This window comes from Pogona vitticeps, chromosome 3 (genome assembly GCF_051106095.1).
Source record: "Pogona vitticeps strain Pit_001003342236 chromosome 3, PviZW2.1, whole genome shotgun sequence".
Classification (NCBI taxonomy): domain Eukaryota; kingdom Metazoa; phylum Chordata; class Lepidosauria; order Squamata; family Agamidae; genus Pogona; species Pogona vitticeps.
In genome coordinates, this window is record NC_135785.1 from 74,201,262 (window position 1) to 74,216,977 (window position 15,716).

General features: G+C 38.5%; 1 protein-coding gene across 2 annotated transcripts in view; it reads left to right on the plus strand.

The window, feature by feature from the left end:
• The window catches only part of DOCK1 (dedicator of cytokinesis 1), a 489,282-nt gene that overhangs the window by 446,252 nt on the left and 27,314 nt on the right, over positions 1–15,716 (plus strand). For both annotated transcript variants that reach the window (XM_078391202.1, XM_020791492.3), the window contains exons 48-49: positions 5,699–5,844; positions 6,846–7,044. In XM_078391202.1, coding sequence (XP_078247328.1) covers positions 5,699–5,844; positions 6,846–7,044 — 345 coding nt within the window. The remainder of the gene's footprint in view (positions 1–5,698; positions 5,845–6,845; positions 7,045–15,716) is intronic.

Genomic DNA, 15,716 nt, shown 5'->3' on the forward strand with positions numbered 1-15,716 from the left:
ATTTGGATGCATGACCATATGTTTGATATACAAAGAATTTTCTATAGATTATGCATTTGGATGCACATGCCATTTATTTTGGGTCTGTTCAGTGGCAGTGAATGGACTGCCATTGGATCAGGACAGTATGCACTTACGGATATACTTAGTGAGAGGTCAATCCTCCCTGCCCCTTAAAATAATACTACTTTTTGTTGAAAAAAAAAGTAGATTACTAATTGTTAAATTGGGTTATAAACTTGGTAATATATGCTTGTGGGACAAATGAATTAACTTTCAGTGAAGATGCATAACAGTACTGTATTAAAAATGAAGCATCGTTTGACTGTTAGTAAGCCTTTCTATAAGTGGACACTTTCCTTAGTATACGCACAAATTTGAAATAGAATAAGAAGGGACCAAACAAAACAAAACAAAACAAAAACAATGGCAGTACTCATGTATAATTTAGTCCCTCCCTTCACTTATTACCACAAAACAAGTGTATGTAAATATGCAATTTAAAAGTTCTCTGAAAATATATAACTTGTAAATCTTTAGTATACAATCTCAGTGCTGTTCTTTGCATTTTGTCACAGTGACATATGTTCTATATTTGGTCCCACACAAAGGAGCAGATTTTTCAGTCTTTATTAACTATACAAATCATGCATGAATGCTGAAACTGGGCAAAATAGCAAGACTTCCTGTCATTCCTGAGAGATGTTTTCTGTGGTTTGTACAACTTGTGTCCAAGCCAACATTCAGAAATTCCTTAAGTTTCACTAATGTCTTCCCAAGCACCTTCAAAGAGAATAATTATATGGTACCATCACCGCTGGGGTGTCTGGATACATGGACCTTGTCCTCAAACCATATACAGTACCTCTAACATACCAGCTACCTAAGAGGTAGAATCAACTTCTAAGCAAACTACCATCCATCCAGTCTTTCAGAGGACACTGTCCTGGCCACCATGGATATACATACACTTTACAGCAGTATTCTTCACAAGTATGATCTACAGCCACCCAAAATCCCCATAGAGGCCATGGTAAATCTGGCTACTAACCTATGCATCCTTATACTTACATATAAATATCTCACCTTTGGCAATAACATGTCACTCCAGATCAGTGGCAGAGCTATTGGCACTAGTATGGCTCCACAGTATGCAGATATATTTATGGCTGCCCTGGAACAATGTTTCCTTGGTTGCTGTGCCCAGAAACTTCTCCTCTGTCTGAGATTCATTGATGGCATGGACTCATAGTAAAGAATTGCTGGAGAAATTCTAGCAGGCTTTCAACAACTTGTATCCTTCCATCAACCTAAGCCTGGACCAGTCCACACAATAAGTACAGTACTCTTTTTGAATACTAGGGTAAACTACAAAGGGGACAAACCAGCACTATGTTATATCAGACATCCACCAGCTATTTCACATACTTATATGTCTCCAGGTTCTATTGAGAACACACCACCAAGTTCATTGTGTGCAGTCAAGCTTTCCCATATAACTGGATTTGACCAGAATTGTCGAGCAAAACTCATAGAAATACAGCAGGCATTTCTTAAACCGCAATACCCACAAAACATGGTGGGAAAGCAAATTTACAAAACCATATTAGTACCCAGAAATAATTTGCAACAGGATAAATAGAGAAGATGAGAGTACATTGTTAGCAGTCACCTATAGCACACAAATAAGAATACGTACTGAGAGTCTGCTCTGGACAACAATACTTTCCCTTTAGCAGGCTGACTTGTCCTTGTTTGACATCTCTCCCTACCACCACCCACAACAGTAACTGACATGCAGCAGGCAACAAAACACAGAGATGGGGACAAACCTATATGCCAGAAAACAATACTGGCAACACCACCATGGGTCCCAACAGTATCAATCATCACATCAGGGATTGATTTACTTGCCTTAAAAGGGAAATAACAGAAATTAGCTGCATAAACTATTTGCAGTTAATCGCCTGAGGCTTAAATAAAAATAATGCTTATTAGTGCCCTACCTGTGTTAACATCATGTTGCTTTTGTGGAAGTGGGCCTTGACTAGGAGTATACAAATACTCTTATATGCTCCTAAGACATTTGTATGATGTCATGTAGGAGTAGAGGATGTTAGAATAAGTAAAGAGAGAGATTTAAAATAACATTAGCTCCAGGGCCTTACAATCTTTAATGGCTCCTAAATTTTAATGATAGAGAGTAAAGGGATAAACTCTAGAATTGTTTGGGCCAAATCTGATATATGGGAAGAATAAAACAAAAACATTCTTTGAAGAATAACATGTAACACTGAAATTGATTTTTCATGTCCATTTTTCAACTTTTTTCCCTCGATTTCTTTTCCTCAGATGGTTACATGTTTTAAACTAATGTCAGGAGACAAATGAAAAGAGACTATTGCAAGTATTCCTCAGGGGCAACAGCATACAGTACAATATTGTTCCATTTTTCAAGTACAGTTCTTACCATTAGTGTCTGGTGCATTGGAACTTTGCATGGACAACTTGTATGGTTTCTTTGGGCCACTTCACTTTATAATAAAGTTGAAACATTATTAGAGAATAATCTACGGAGGGATGAGGATGAATAGTATGGATTGAACCATTAGGATTGTTGCTCCATTTGTAGCTACCTCATGAATCCCCAGTTTTCACAGAAGCAATAAGCTGAAGACGTTATCAAAAAAGGGAATGCCTCTTTCTGCCCCTGCATCATAAGTCAAACACCGTGTGATACAAACAATAACTGATACTCAGTTTTTCATATCCATGGAGTATTTATTTCCTCCCATTCAAAAATATTTTGGTGAGGTCATGAATAGCCAAATGGAATTCCTTAATAAAGGATAAAATGCTAAGGGAAAAATTGGTTCAGTTGATAAAATTGCCTAGTTGATAATACACTTTCCATAAGAAGAGAGATAGTGTCACACATGCATGTCACTTGTTTTATTATTTTGTTTAGTTGTTAAGTCGTATCCGACTCTTTGTGATCCCATGGACCAGAGCATGCCAGGCCCTCCTGTCTTCCACTGCCTCCCAGAGTTTGGTCAAATTGATGTTAGTAGCTTTGGTGACCCTGTCCAACCATCTCGTCCTCTGTCGTCCCCTTCTCCTCTTGCCTTCACGCTTTCCCAACATCAGGGTCTTTTCCAGGGAGTCTTCTCTTCTCATGAGATGGCCAAAGTATTGGAGCCTCAGCTTCAGGATCTGTCCTTCCAGTGAGCACTCAGGGTTGATTTCCTTCAGAATGGATTGGTTTGTTGTCTTTGCAGTCCAGGGGACTCTCAAGAGTCTCCTCAAGAGTCTGCTCTCAAGAGTCTCCTCCAACACCACAATTCAAAAGCATCAATTCTTCAGCGGTCAGCCTTTTTTATGGTCCAGCTCTCACTTCCATACATCACTGCTTTGACTATTTGGACTTTTGTTGGCAAGGTGATGTCTCTGCTTTTTAAGATGCTGTCAAGGTTTGTCATCGCTTTCCTCCCAAGAAGCAGGTGTATTTTATTTTTTTGGACGTTGTCCCCATCTGCAGTGATCATGGAGCCCAAGAAAGTAAAATCTGTCACTGCCTCCATATCTTCCCCATCTATTTGCCAGGAGGTGATGGGACTAGTACCCATGATCTTAGTTTTTTTCGACGTTGAGCTTCAGACCTTTTTTTTTGTGCTCTCCTCTTTCACCCTCATTAAGTTCTTTAGGTCCTCCTCACTTTATGCCATCAGAGTGGTATCATCTGCATATCTGAGGTTTTTGATATTTCTTTCTGGAAATCTTAATTCCGATTTGGGATTCCTCCAGTCCAGCCTTTCGTATGATGTATTCTTCATATAAGTTAAATAATCAGGGAAACAATATACAGCCTTATCATACTCCTTTCCCAATTTTGAACCAATCAGTTGTTCCATATCCAGTTCTAACTGTTGCTTCCTGTCCCACATATAGATTTCTGAGGAGATAGATAAGATGGTCAGGCACTCCCATTTCTTTAAGAACTTGCCATAGATTGCTGTGGTCCACACAGTCAAAGGCTTTTGCGTAGTCAATGAAGCAGAAGTAGATGTTTTTCTGGAACTCTCTGGCTTTTTCTATAATCCAGCACATGTTTGCAATTTGGTCTCTAGTTCCTCTGCCCCTTCGGAATCCAGCTTCTACTTCTGGGAGTTCTCGGTCCACATACTGCTGAAGCCTGCCTTGTATGATTTGGGGCATAACTTTGCTAGTGTGCGAAATGAGTGCAATTGTACGGTAGTTGGAGCATTCTTTGGCACTGCCCTTCTTTGGGATTGGGATGTAGACTGATCTTTTCCAATCCTTTGGCCACTGCTGAGTTTTCCAAACTTGCTGGCATATTGGGTATAGCACCTTAACAGCATCGTCTTTTAAGATTTTAAAAAGTTTGACTGGAATGCCATCACCTCCACTGGCCTTGTTGTTAGCCATGCTTTCTAAGACCCACTTGACTTCACTCTCCACGATGTCTGGGTTAGGGTCAGCAACCACACTATCTGGGGTGTCTGGGACATCCAGATCTTTCTGGTATAATTCCTCTGTGTATTCTTGCCACGTCTTCTTGATGTCTTCTGCTTCCATTAGGTCCCTCCCATTTTTGTCTTTTATCATGTCCATCTTTGCACAAAATGTTCCTTTAATATCTCCAATTTTCTTGAACATATCTCTGGTTTTCCCTTTTCTGTGATTTTCCTCTATTTCTTTGCACTGTTCATTTAAGAAGGCCCTCTTGTCTCTCCTTGCTATTGTTTGGAAGTCTGCATTCAATTTTCTGTAACTTTCCCTATCTCCCTTGCATTTTGTTTCCCTTCTCTTCTCTGCTATTTGTAAGGTCTCGTTGGACAGCCACTTTGCTTTCTTGCATTTCCTTTTCTTTGGGATGGTTTTTGTTGCTGCCTCCCGTACAATGTTACGGCCTTCCATCCATAGTTCTTCAGGCTGTCTGTCCAACAAATTGAGTTCCTTAAATCTGTTCTTCACTTCCACTGTGAAGGGATTTGGTTTAGATTATACCTAACTTGCCCAGTGGATTTTCCAGTGGATGTTTTATTATAGTGGTTTGTATATGGCCAGGTAAGCCATGCTCAGGTCTTATAATTCTCAATGTGTGTAGACGACTTGTCAGAACCAATGTCTTATATCACTTCTGTTTGTCTCATTCAATGCCACCATCCTTACTGGTTGACAGAGTAGAAAATACATCTGTAATCAAACAGCATGGGACTACTATTTTTGTTGAGGAGTTCAATTATGTTATGCATAAATCACTTCTTATTAACTAATAAACCTTGCAAAAATATGCAAAATGCAAAATCTACAGGCATTAAAGAAACATATTGGATGTTGTTATCTCATCTACATGTTTCTCTCTGAAATTAGATGTACACACCACAGTACTAACATGTTTTTCTTAAATTTTTGTCCTTCTGAATTATATTAATTGCTTGAATGATAACTATAGCTGTATGTTTGTGGGGAATAGACCATAAAAATGTTGTGGGCTTCATTAATATAAAAGTAATTTAAATACCTTTCCTCAAGAGAAAAAAAGTTTGAAAAAAAGGAGCCTAAGTGTGTATGACTTAAATATCACATCCTTTTGTAATGATAGGCTTATACAATACATTACATTCAGATATGTGGTTACTATGCAGTAACAAAAGGATATTTGATCTTATTGTAGCCTTCAAGTGTGGAAGATAGACGGGGCAGTCGGCCGAGGTCTATGGTTAGATCATTCACAATGCCTTCATCTTCAAGGCCTCTCTCTATTGCTTCAATTTCCTCAGTCTCCTCTGACAGTGCTCCTTCTAGACCTGGCTCTGATGGGTAGGTATTGAGAAATATGCTGTAGGATTTTTGTGACACTCTCTTGTTAAGCTTTTACGAAGATCAGACCAACACTATGAGAAACTACAGTACCTCTATAGTTATACCATTGCTTTAGCTAAAACATTGAGTTAGCATCATCTGGGGGCAGGGGTTGTTCCATGTGTTAACATTTTCAAACAGATTAAAAACCAATCTAGAAAGTTTGGTTCAAGGAGGACTGTTCACTAAGCATGCTCATAGCTTTGCTTCAGATATTGAAATGTAGGTCTCATTAAGGCCAATTGATGAACTTTACCTTTGGTCTCAGACCTGTTAAGATAATTGCTCCTTAGTCCCTACAGTTCTTGACCTTGTACTCATTTCAGTGTGTTCCCATTGTTGAGAATATAGGTGTGTCTGAAACATGACATAAGGGCTCACGTTACTTGCATGCTACTGCCTTTCAGAGCTGTTAGGGAGGACCCACTTAAGAACAAGTATATAGAAAGGGCACTTCAAAATAAATCATAATCTACATATGCTTGACTGGCATTTCTGTGATCTTCCACATATCCCTCCTTTCTGCATTTACTCCCAGAATAGTAAAAGACACTACGCAGGGATATCCTTGCGTGTTTGTGAGAGGTTCAGAGACTGCCTCAATTGGTCACATACCTGTCTTTTGTTATCATACAACATTTCTACATACAATAGTAGGGGTTATTCCATAACAGGATCTATTGTAGATTAGAAGACATAAGCTAAAATTGGTTAGTCAGTTCTTTGTCTCCATCATTGAACTTTTCCAGTTCACTTGTTCAACAGAGAGATGATGGCCTTTTTTAATAGAATTGTCCACAAATGCAATTTATCATACAAGCAAAGGGTGTCATCTCACCCTAGAACTTGATGGTGAGATGCCCTATGTGCTGGGATCATAGGTTGCCTATGAGTATTATAGTGTTGCACATACAGACACAGAATCTGTTATATTAACAGTAAATATTAATATCCTTCAGGTTTGTGCTTGAGCCTCTTCTACCAAAGAAGATGCATTCTCGGTCACAAGATAAGTTGGATAAAGATGACCCAGATAAAGATAAGAAGGAGAAGAAAAAAGAAAAGAGAAACAGCAAACACCAAGAGATATTTGAAAAAGAATTTAAATCCACAGATATCTCTCTACAGCAGTCTGAAGCAGTCATACTTTCAGAAACGGTAATTATAACTGATTCATAGGTCATTTTGATTTGGAGGAGATGATGTCAGCAGGGCTGAAGATTATTTTTCCAGTTTTCTAGTGGCCAAAGGGTAGGTTATGGGTATGTGGCCAGAAGCTAATTTGCATACTTGATTCTTTTATTCATTCATCCACCCATCCATTCTTCCATTCATCCATTCTTTTTTAGTTTTATAGTGATTGTTGTATACTGTAAAGGTGCTGCAGTGGTTTCATAATGTAGATTCCAACTTTTTGTTTACTATGGGCTTAACTTTGAAATGGTTTTGAACCATAAGAGTCTTCTGAGCCCTCTTGTGGTTAGAAAAAAAGAGAAGAGGAGTCACCATTCCGGGACCCTCTCAAAACAAGGCACATTTTCCCTTGCACTACCTAGAAGTTTTAGATGCTTTTAAATTGTGGAAAGGCTGGAGGGCACTATAGTTGCTGGGGGTGCACACAACTCACAATCCACCTGCCACCTTCCGCTGTCCTGATAACTTTTACTTATAAGAACATGATAAAAATGACAGACGCATTCATCTGTGATGGTGTGCTTAACACACTCTTTCTGAAGTGTTCCCTAGGATTGGTTTGGGTACCTCCAATTGCATCTTGTCTGTTCTGCACAGTAATCATAGGCAAATATTTCCCAATATAAATGCCCAATAAATAAGTTGGTTGGCTCTACCGTCTTGCCAAAGGGCAAAAAGGGATTTACCAAACATCAGCTGCCAATGCTTGATAAAATGGATTCCTGTTTCCCCACAAAGCATTTCTATTTTCCACATACATATGCAAGAAGCAGAGGCTGGTGTGTTACTCAGTGTACTATGGGCAATTTGTGTCCATCTGCTTTGATCTACCACAAAATAAAAGACAGGATTTGAAATTGATATAACCTTACCAGTGAGCAAAATCTAGTCAAAGACTAACATGTCTGCCACTGCAGCTGTCCATTGAATTAAACTGCTCATATATCCAAATTGAGGATTTGAGATAATGAAAGGTCACTGTAACATTACCAAATACGAAAATGCATTCAGGAAATATATCACGCAGTTGTTTTTTTAAAGAGGCTAAAACTTTTATAGCTTGCGCTGGTTAAATGATATGCCCTTCATTTCAAGAGGACATGTTTCATTGTTAATAACATTTCTGTTGAACTTCATTAAGTGGTAGATTTTATAATGAGTAGCAATCTTGTGAACAGGATTAGGTTGAGGTTGAATAGCTCTTGCAAAGACACTCAACAAACACTGCTTCCTATGTTGTCCAAGATATATTGGCATATATTGTTGGCAAATCTTTGGGGGTCTTTGCTGACAATCCCATTGTTGGATATTTTGGATGATTCTCTTCCTGCATTTGTAGAACAGTAAGAGAATAATAAGAGCGGGCACTTGAAACTAGCTATCATAGGTACAAGTTGAGTCTTGCAGCCATTGGACTGTGCTGACTCCATGTGTGTCTGAAAGGTAAATCAATCGTACAAAAATTGTAGGCATTTATTTGTGATTGCTCTCCCTTTTGTGGAAATCATTGCTAGACGTTGGAGTCAAGAAGCAATGGACAGACATATTAGAAGTAGCCTTTTTGTGTTGCTTATGTCTCTAAATTAAACCACTTGCTGGCTTTGGGCAAATGGCCAAAAAAATCCAAGCAGAGGCTCATTAGTTGCAAGTGAAAACCCACACAAGTTATCCCATTTGCCAGGTTTAACTCCACAGCAGAATCTTGACTGTGACTTCACTGACAAATGCAAACAGTTCTACAAATAATTTCAATCCACATATACTTTCTTTTGTGGTATTGGAGGCTTGGCTTAATACTGAGCTTCTGGAGCTTGGCTAGGAAGTGGAACCCCTCAAGGTTTATGCCATTAAATTAAGAGTCTACTTCTTGATTCAAGTTCTCAAATGGAAATTGACAATAGGTGGGCAGATGGAGATTATTATAACAGAAATGTAGCTCAACAATCTACGTTGATTAGGATTTTGGTGCCATAAAAAGCATATTTTAATATGTAAACTTGCTCCATTCTCTTTTGTCACCTGCTGATGCCCCACTCTGAGTTCCACCTCTATCAGGATTTGACTACATTACAATATACTCCTCCAGTTACTCCAGGTTTCACATAATGCAAATCAATCCAGAATTTCCCTACTATACAATGTTATTATAAGCCCAGGCGAAACTTGTACTTTTCTTCAAGGAATCTTTTCTTTTTCAATACCCAACAGGAGGGTTTTTACTTTAAATTACTCTACACTGTGCTGTTTGTTTTACCCATTTTTGGTTCTGTGAATGGCTGCATTGTTTTATTCTGTGTGTGCAGATGTTTCCTGTGCTGATGTCTTGGTGATGTGTTTGAGGTGGTGTTGGATGCTATCCTGATGGAAATTAGCAATTATGCCTGCTGTCTGAACTCTTTTCCCTGTTTTTTAAAAAATTAATAAACTGTTTGACTTTAGCGCTGCGTCACCTAGGCACTGGGGCCTTTCTGTCTGCAACAGTGATGTAGTGTTATGTCACTTAGGATAAAAAGGACATTTAAAAAAAAAACCCAGACAAGAGGATTAAGGACAAGGACAGGACGCTAGCAAAATCAAGACAGACTCATGGGTGGATCATAATTCTAACCTTAGGTCTATTTAAGGCCATTTAAAGAATGGTGTAGTCCCCTGCACCAAATCAACCCATTCAGTTGAGGCTGCCCCATGAGGATGGGCTCAATGACACAAACAGCATATGATATGAACTGATATAATAATAGCCTGACAGAACTCTCAAATTATTTGGGCAATGTAGTTGCACCCTTAGATTGAAAGTACAATTCATAGCCCCCCCCGTACAATTCATAGCCCCCCCTTTTTTTGCTAGTGTCCCAGCTATAGGTAAGGTTGCCAATTTCTAGTTCTCTATATCTGAACAATTTAATTTGCATATTATACAAATTAATAGGGAGCCTCAGTTTCATAATACTGTATATTCTACTTCTCTCTCTCTCTCTCTCTCTCACACACACACACACACACACACACACACACACACACACACACACACACACACACACACACAGTTCCTCTCTCTCAGAATGCATAATCCCATGGCAAGGATGGGTGATACTTTTATTAGTCCACTAAACCAGGGGTTCTCAAACTGGGTCCCCAGATGTTCTTGGACTGCAACTCCTAGAAATCCTGACCAGCACAGCAAGTGGTGAAGGCTTCTGGGAATTGCAGTCCAAGAACATGTGGGGACTCCAGTTTGAGAACCACTGCACTAAATAATCCCAGACATAAACTAGCTTTCAACTCCACACAAGTCCAGGTTCCACAGAGCTAGGGGACTCCTTTACTTAAAGCAAGTTTTAAAAGGGGGATTGACCATTCAGGTCTGAAGTGTAGGTCTCAGAATCCATCTGTGGTGTTGTGGATTATAATGTCCTCAGTGCTCCTGCCATGTTGTAGAAGCCACACAAAAGCTTACCTGTTTGCTTGAAATGTTTTGTCTGCTGATTTACTTATCTACTTTATTGTATTTACGTTTTATAGTTTTCAAACTGTACTGGAATTCATATGATTTAAACATTAATTAGACTAATAAATCTAGATTAGGAACAAGGCCCTTTTGCTAACAGGATCCTCTTCTGTTAGTATCTGTTGAGGGGAGAAAATGCTCTGCAGGCTATGTTTTGCTGGCAGAAAAGATGAGAAGGGGCAGTGAGGGAAGTACTGTACATGGAGTGACCCTAGGTCTTCCTTCAATCCAAGGATAGAGCCCTGATGCTATCATAACCACATAGGCCGGGAAGAGAATGGGGTACTTCCAGAGACAAGAAAAGTCACTGGCTGGGTCTGTAATTTCAAGAATATCAGCATTGTAGCCCAGTGTAGTTTTCCTATCTCTAGGTAGTGCTGATTCATCTCCAGCATCCCTAGGCTGAGAAAGATTTGGATCTTGCACAGCTTCTACTGGCCTAATGTCAGCTCAGCTGCCTGTTGGCTGTTTATACCAGTGAAGATTGCACTATAACTCATGAGTGTGGGAAAATCTAAAACAGAGATACTTAAGAGTATGTGCCATGTGGATGCCCTTAACTGTGGGGGTATTTCTCAGATGAGCTATCTTTCACCTTACTGCTTTTAGGCTGGTGAAAGATTGTAGAAAAACCTGAACCTCATGCCTTGAAAGAAGAACAACAAAAAACAAACAAACAAAAAGAACAGAATATGTCAAATTTGCTGACAGTAATTCAGAAAACAGAGGCATCTGCTTTTTAGGTCCTCATGTGCTTGAGTTATACTTTGAGGCTATAGAAGAATGCACTCTATACCCTTTCTTCTTCTTCTTCTTTTTAATAACCTCCACCGTTTGATTAAGATAAAGGACCATGAAGCCCTTCAGGTATAATAGTTCTGTTCTGTGAGAAGAAGAACATCCCATTTAAGGAAAACCAAGTCCACATTTCTTTATTTGTGATCTGTCTGGAAGCAGTGCAACATTCAGGTTAACTTTAAATGCTTTGGAGTTAAAAGGTGGAAGATTTATTCTGACACATAGCAGAAAGAAAATGATTCAAAAAGGTTAATTAATCAAACTGCTTTTTATAGATACTCACTAATGTCTTTAGGAGATTTAGTAGTAAAATGCCAAGTAGTTTAAGGCGAAAGTATGACTTCTCTTAAATTGTTTTACTTGGAAGAAGAATGTGTCTTGTAAATGATATTTTCACAGGAAATCTGTTGTGCTACATTTCTTGGTATATTATTGGGTTGGAGCACTGCCAGTATTGCAGGCAAGAATTTAGATCAATTGGATCTGCAACAAGATGTTGCAGTTTATGCTCCGATTTATTTTGGTATTTGTGTAAGGCATTTATATATTTTGCTTCATTAAAATAGACAAAACAGTGAGACTTATTATGCCATTTGAAATCCAAAACAACAAGGAATAAAAATCTAGTTCGCAGATTTCTGCAGCTAGCCTTGGGCCAAAATACGGAGGTTAAATCCAATAGCTAAACCCAGTTAAAGCAGACTCATTGAATCGGTTGGATTTGCATAGGTATTGATATATCATTCAGCAGTTGATTCACTGCATCTTCTCAAGCTGGGACTAGCAACTGGATTTAGACTAGAATATTTATCATTCTTTGCAGGAGCATATCAAAGCAGGGAGTGCATGAGTAAGGAAGAAACTGCCAGGCCATATTTTTTCACCTTTTTGGTAAATATTTGCTCTTCAATTTCATTGTCCATTTTCAAGGTATTAACTAAATGCTCTTAGAAGCTTAAGAATGCCATTTTTGTTTTTTACAACCAATATTCATTTTTATTCTTCCTCCATCACTCCATCACTTCCTCCAACATTTCTGCATTTCAGCTATTCTCAACCATAAACAACATGTGATCAAACTTTTATTATTTTACAATTTAAATTCAGATCCCTCCATCCATCCCAGAGAGAAGAGAGAGCTGTCTGAAGTGGCAATGGAGAAATCAAAGATTTTAGTATAGTTTATGTATGTTCCTATCCAACTCAAATTACAACAAAGATAGGAGTTCCTTAGGTGTTCAGCATTTAATCTGAAAACGGAAATTCCTCCAGACAAATGAAATAGTAATTTTGTTGTCTCTATGCCCTCAATACTTGACCACTTGAGATTGCTCTTCAGGGATATAGTTTTGGGTTACCATTAACAAAGTGACGCCAAGCAAGGGAAAAGAAGCTGACTCCTTTTTTTAAATAAATTAACCACTCAAGCACAAAGCAAATGTCACGGCTGTTTTTCAACAACTGTGAATACTAATGAGCAAGACAGTCCAGTGAAGTATCTGAACTGCTGCCATTAGTGTTGCCAACATTTAGGTTGACCTTTGCTGCGTAAAGTTTAGCATATATATTCTGCTCTTCCTCTACCAAATTATATATATAATTTTAACAACCAGACACAGAATCCCTTTGTAAGCTTGTTTGGCCAGGAAAGTATTAAAAAGTTCTCCTCCTGAGAATCAGCTAACTGGGTCCTGACTACCAGGATGAAAAGTGAAGATTGCCCCAGACCTCGCGCTGCTGTCCCTTTTAAATACTTGTGTCAAGAGTCTAGTTTCAGAAATCCCGAGAAAATGTTTGTTGAAAGCACTCAGGACTGAGACAAGCACAACTGCTCTGTACGCTTGTAATGCAGAAATATTTGAATATTTAAATAAAAATTTGTATGCTAATTCCCTAGAGATACATAGCAAAATGTCCCTCTTTCTGGAGGACAGTCACTCCATTACTCTCTTTAAAGTGTCTTTCTTTGATTCTTCGAAGAAAGCCTGTACTGTATTTTGATTCTGTTTCCAAGACCTTTCATTGCCCTCCAATCATCTCCCTTCCTGGCCCTTGAAGTTGCAACAATTTTGGAATGTTCTCTCTGGTAAGCCTGTTCCACTCATGCTCAGTTTATAACAAAACCACTGTTTTACCCTTTTAAAAGGCCTCTTTTGGGGGATCAATATTTGAGATCCTACAGCTTGGACGCCTTCCAAATTAAATAAAAGAAGGGAGGGATGAACAATTCTCTTTCAATATATGTAAGATTTGTCTTTTCAGTTTATTTGATGTGTTTTAAATCTGGGGACATTTAAGGTTGCCTGTTTCTGCAAAAGGGGGAGAATTTCTACTTTTTTTAAAAAAGAAAAACCATCACTTTTACCCAAACCTCCCCAAATTTGGTACAGAGGAAGAGCAGAACATTTGCTATATCTATGTCAAATTTGGTGCTGATCCAAGGTACAGATTAAAAGTTATATTTTTTTAAGCTGCCATTTTTAAAAAATTGCCTTGTAGAATACTGATTTACTCTTGTCCTTACAGAGGTCATTCCACTAGGGGAAGGAGCCAACTGTAGTTCGTAGCATCCCACCACCTTTGCAACCTAGACTGGGTGAGATCTAATAGGTGTGTGAGTGGGCAACTATGGGCAAGCTTCTGTCCCTAGATTTCCAATTACTCACTTATTTGAGCTTAAAACTCTTTAGCTGTGTACTTGTGCACACCAGCCTTACTAGGTAGGACACCAAAATAACTAAAAATACCAAATAAAGCCCTTGTGGCCAAGGCACTTTCTTTAGGCACTCTTACCCTTGCCCCCAAGGATCACACTGTAAGGTTTTCACATTCAACAATAAAATACTTATTAACTAATAGCTTTACTACTTAATTGCTAGGTTATTCTAAGTTACCATGACTAAGTCTCCAATCCATCAAGGAAGGCTGTAAGCCTTTTGTCCATCTTCTTCTCCTCCAACTTACACACACATACCAACAACTTAACTTAACCCCCCTCTTCTGTCCCATGATGGTATCCAATCAGCATACAATCCTTTGGTTGCAACTCCATGCCCATCCTGTAACTTTCCACAGCTCTTCTTCATCCCAGGCTGGTATGCCGATACGCCATTAGTAAGGAATGTTTTGGTTATCAGTCCTGAGAAACGACCTTGGCTTTTCTTCGCAGGAACAGTCTCTAGGCAAGTCCTGGGAAATAAGTACTACAAAACCCATATCCTCACAACTCTGCTACACAGTAAAACATCTGCACTCTTGTGCAGTGATAATTTTTACACTGCCCATAGTGAACATGCGCTCTCAGAGTGGTGTACAAACAACTAGGATATAATCTAATAAACAACAAAATCAATTGTTAAACAAATTAGTAATCAAGAAATAATGAAATATAATAATAATAAAACAGGTGTTTAATACTGATTTACTCTTATATATACTGATTTATACTGATTTACAGAGTATCCTCTGCTAAATCAAGACAATTAAATTAAAATCAACCCCACTCCAATATCCTAACCCACTAAACCTAAAACAATATGGCAATCACTAGTGTATGTTCTGTATTTTGTTCCTTGTTTTTCCATCTGTAAAATCTGCATTTTTACCTATGAAGAAAACAAACACCATTTTGATTAATTAGTGAATCTTTTTGAGCATTTTTGGAAATTCTTTCTCTTTGGATATCACCCATAGCAGTTGAACCCCAATCTTTATTTACTATGACTTGTTTAACAAAGCCCAAAATTGCTCCTAGTACAGCTAGGAGGGAAGGAAATCTGGGTATTATAGTATTTATCGGAATAGATCTTAGACAAATTGGTTTATTAATTACACCAACTAGCTCATTTATACACCTGTTGACAAGCCCTCCTCCAGATGTACTATATTGTGTGACACCATCCTTCTTTTTCTCAACCGCCCCCTTTTCCAAATATCACTTTCTATGTTTTGACCTGCTTTTTCCAGAAAGGGCAAACAAGCCTCTTCAGGAAGTTAAAAAAAAGTATCACATGTTCTACAGATGGCAAGGTAGGTGATAAGGAAGTGCTATGAAGGTGTCCCCGATACCTGACACTCCAACCAAGAATGCCTGGAGAAAGGAAGGTTTACTCGCCATCAGCAAACCAGTTTGTCTCATTACTCTTGCCAGCAGACTTATCCCTGAATGAGTCGTATTGATCAATATTTTTCATAAAGAATCAGGAATATATTTAATTGCATACAAGTTTTCACTTTGTAAAACATACATTAGTGAAGTGTTTCTAGCTACGCACTTGGTAAATTACCATGGTAATTTAGCTGGGTGATCAAAACCAAAGACATTGTAAAT